Consider the following 2,480-nt stretch of genomic DNA (forward strand, 5'->3'; position numbering starts at 1 on the left):
GCCTCGAACTCAGAAATCCGCCTGCCTCTGCCTCCCCCAAGTGCTGGGATTAAAGGCGTGCACCACCACCGCCGGGCACTTTAGGTGGGTTTTTGTTTTCATTTTGTTATTCCTGTTTGTTTGTTTGTTTGTTTGTTAAGAGGACAAAACCACACTTTAATGACCTTGGCCAGGAAGGCAGTATGGAGACGCGAATGGGAAGCTCACACGAAGCAAACTAAAAAATGTGAAAAGCAGAGAAATGGCACTGGGCGGCTTCCCGGTTCCTCCCGGTCCTCATCCCCAGCGCAGCACAGCCCTGAGTGGTAACAGGAATGAAGACCCCAGGCCGGGCCTCTGGACCGCTTTAGCTCTGCCAGGGCTTCTCCGGCGGCCTCTCCGGCAGCCTCCCGGGCTACCCGGCAGGACAGGGCACCGTAGCCCCGGCGCACTCACCGTCGGGCGTCGGAGCAGCGCCATGAGGGCCGCCCTGGCAAGTGCGGACGAGGCACAGCCACTCCGGTCTGCGACACCGTTGGGAGGGTCGGGGCCCCGCCGCTCCGCGTCCACCGCCCGGTCCGCGATTCAAATACCGCGCCGCTGACGCACTATTGGGTAGACGCACGCAGGGCGCGCGCAACCCATTGGCTAGACTGGAAGGCCTTTCTGCACGTTGATTGGCTGGCTTGTATTTGCTTTCATAGCAACCAGCGAGGCCACCAGGCTTTGTTGTTTCCTTGTCTACAGTCTTTTCAAATTCTAGTCCCTGAGATAAAACAAATAATTTTTCCTCCTACTGGAAAAGACTGTCTTAATCTTGGGGGTGGGGTGGGGAGCCATCACCTAAGGACATATGTCTTTAAAAGTTTGTTCCGGGTTACATAGAAGTGGGCTCCAGAGAACTTCCTGGAAATGCTACTTCTGACCTTACTTCCTCTTCCGGAAACGTCTACCTGGGAATTTGGATTGGAATGGTCTGGCAAATGAAGCCACCTTCTCCAGGTCGTTCAGGGCTACATGATGATTGAGACTCGGATGTGTGCTGTATGTGGTGTTCCTAAAACAGATCCCCAGCAGACTCATAATTCAAACTAGACGTAAGATTTGTGTGACTTCCAGCACAATACAGTAGGACTCAGAAACTATTTGTCAAATAGATGTGCACAAGATTTCAAAAGAAAAATAATGAGTATCCCAAGTTGTGAACAGTGAGAGACGAGACAAAAATCAAAACAAAAACAAACAAACAAACACCAGAATATTACCCCGGGGAAAAGAATAGGTAACAACACAGAAAATGGTTCAGTACCCGCAGAACCACTTGAGATCAGGCTACCCCATCAGTCTTGTTCAAGTCTCTTCTATTGGGAAATAATAAATGCCCCCTCCCCATTCGCCCAAATCGACATTTCCAATCTGAGTCTAAAGGAAGAACCAGTGTTGTCCAACACTCCCATCTGAAAAGACAGGCTGGCAGAATTACCCCTCGATCTAAATTACACACGGATATTGGAAATCAAAGGAGCAGAAATAACTATTTATATTCCATTAAGTTCTCTCAAATACCTGCTAAAGGAAATGAAAGTTCTGTGGCTGCTGACTCTTGGTCCATCATTCTTGCAATCACAGATGTTACACGTAGCTTTCTCTCTTTGGTTTGAATTGGGGAAGAAAATGTGCTCTGCAGTTTGTACTATTAGAACATGCTTGTAATGATTCCAGGTACTTGGGAGGCTAAGACAGGAGGATTTTTTTTTTTTTTTTTTTTTTTTTCCTGAGACAGGGTTTCTTTGTGTAGCCCTGGCAGTCCTGGAACTCACTCTGTACACCAGGCTGGCCTTGAACTCAGAAATGGCAGGAGGATCTCTTAAACTCGTGATTTCAGCACCAATTTGGCAACACAGACCTATTCTCTAACTGAAATGAGGCACTTTAACAAAGCCACTGGCTGTACTTCAGGTCACTGTGGTGAATGGACTTCACAACAGGGTCACATGTGCTCTAGGCTGGTTTACAACTTTCTATGTAGTTGAGGATGACCTTGAATTTTTGTTTAATACTTTTTAAAAAGATTTATTTATTTTATGTAATATGAGTACTGTCATCAGACACACCAGACAGACATTAGATTCCATTACAAATGATTGTAAGCCACCAGGTGGTTGCTGGGAATTGAACTGAGGACCTCTGGAAAAGGAATCAGTGCTCTTAACCCCTGAGCCATCTCTCCAGCCCGACCTTGAATTTCTAATCCTCCTGCCTCTACCTCCTGAGTGGGATTACAAGCTGCACTACAACTAGTATATTGCACTGTCAGAACCCAGGGCTTCCCGAGGCCAAGGGACTCTACCATGAGCTGCATGGCTAGCCCCTATGCTGAATCTAAAATGGCCAAATTGTATTGGTTTGGGGTTCTTCTACCATGCCCACTCATTTTAGCTACCCTTGGTAGTCTCTAAGGTGGCCTAGCAGTCCCTAGATCACTGACCCACTGTGTAAAG

General features: G+C 47.6%; 1 protein-coding gene across 1 annotated transcript in view; it reads right to left on the reverse strand.

Moving 5' to 3' along the window:
• The window catches only part of Ccnb2 (cyclin B2), a 13,636-nt gene extending 13,036 nt beyond the window's left edge, over window positions 1–600 (reverse strand). The window contains exon 1 of the mRNA XM_021171870.2: window positions 436–600. Coding sequence (XP_021027529.1) covers window positions 436–459 — 24 coding nt within the window. The 5' untranslated portion in view covers window positions 460–600. The remainder of the gene's footprint in view (window positions 1–435) is intronic.
• Window positions 601–2,480: the final 1,880 nt, after the last annotated feature.

This window comes from Mus caroli, chromosome 9 (assembly GCF_900094665.2).
Source record: "Mus caroli chromosome 9, CAROLI_EIJ_v1.1, whole genome shotgun sequence".
Classification (NCBI taxonomy): domain Eukaryota; kingdom Metazoa; phylum Chordata; class Mammalia; order Rodentia; family Muridae; genus Mus; species Mus caroli.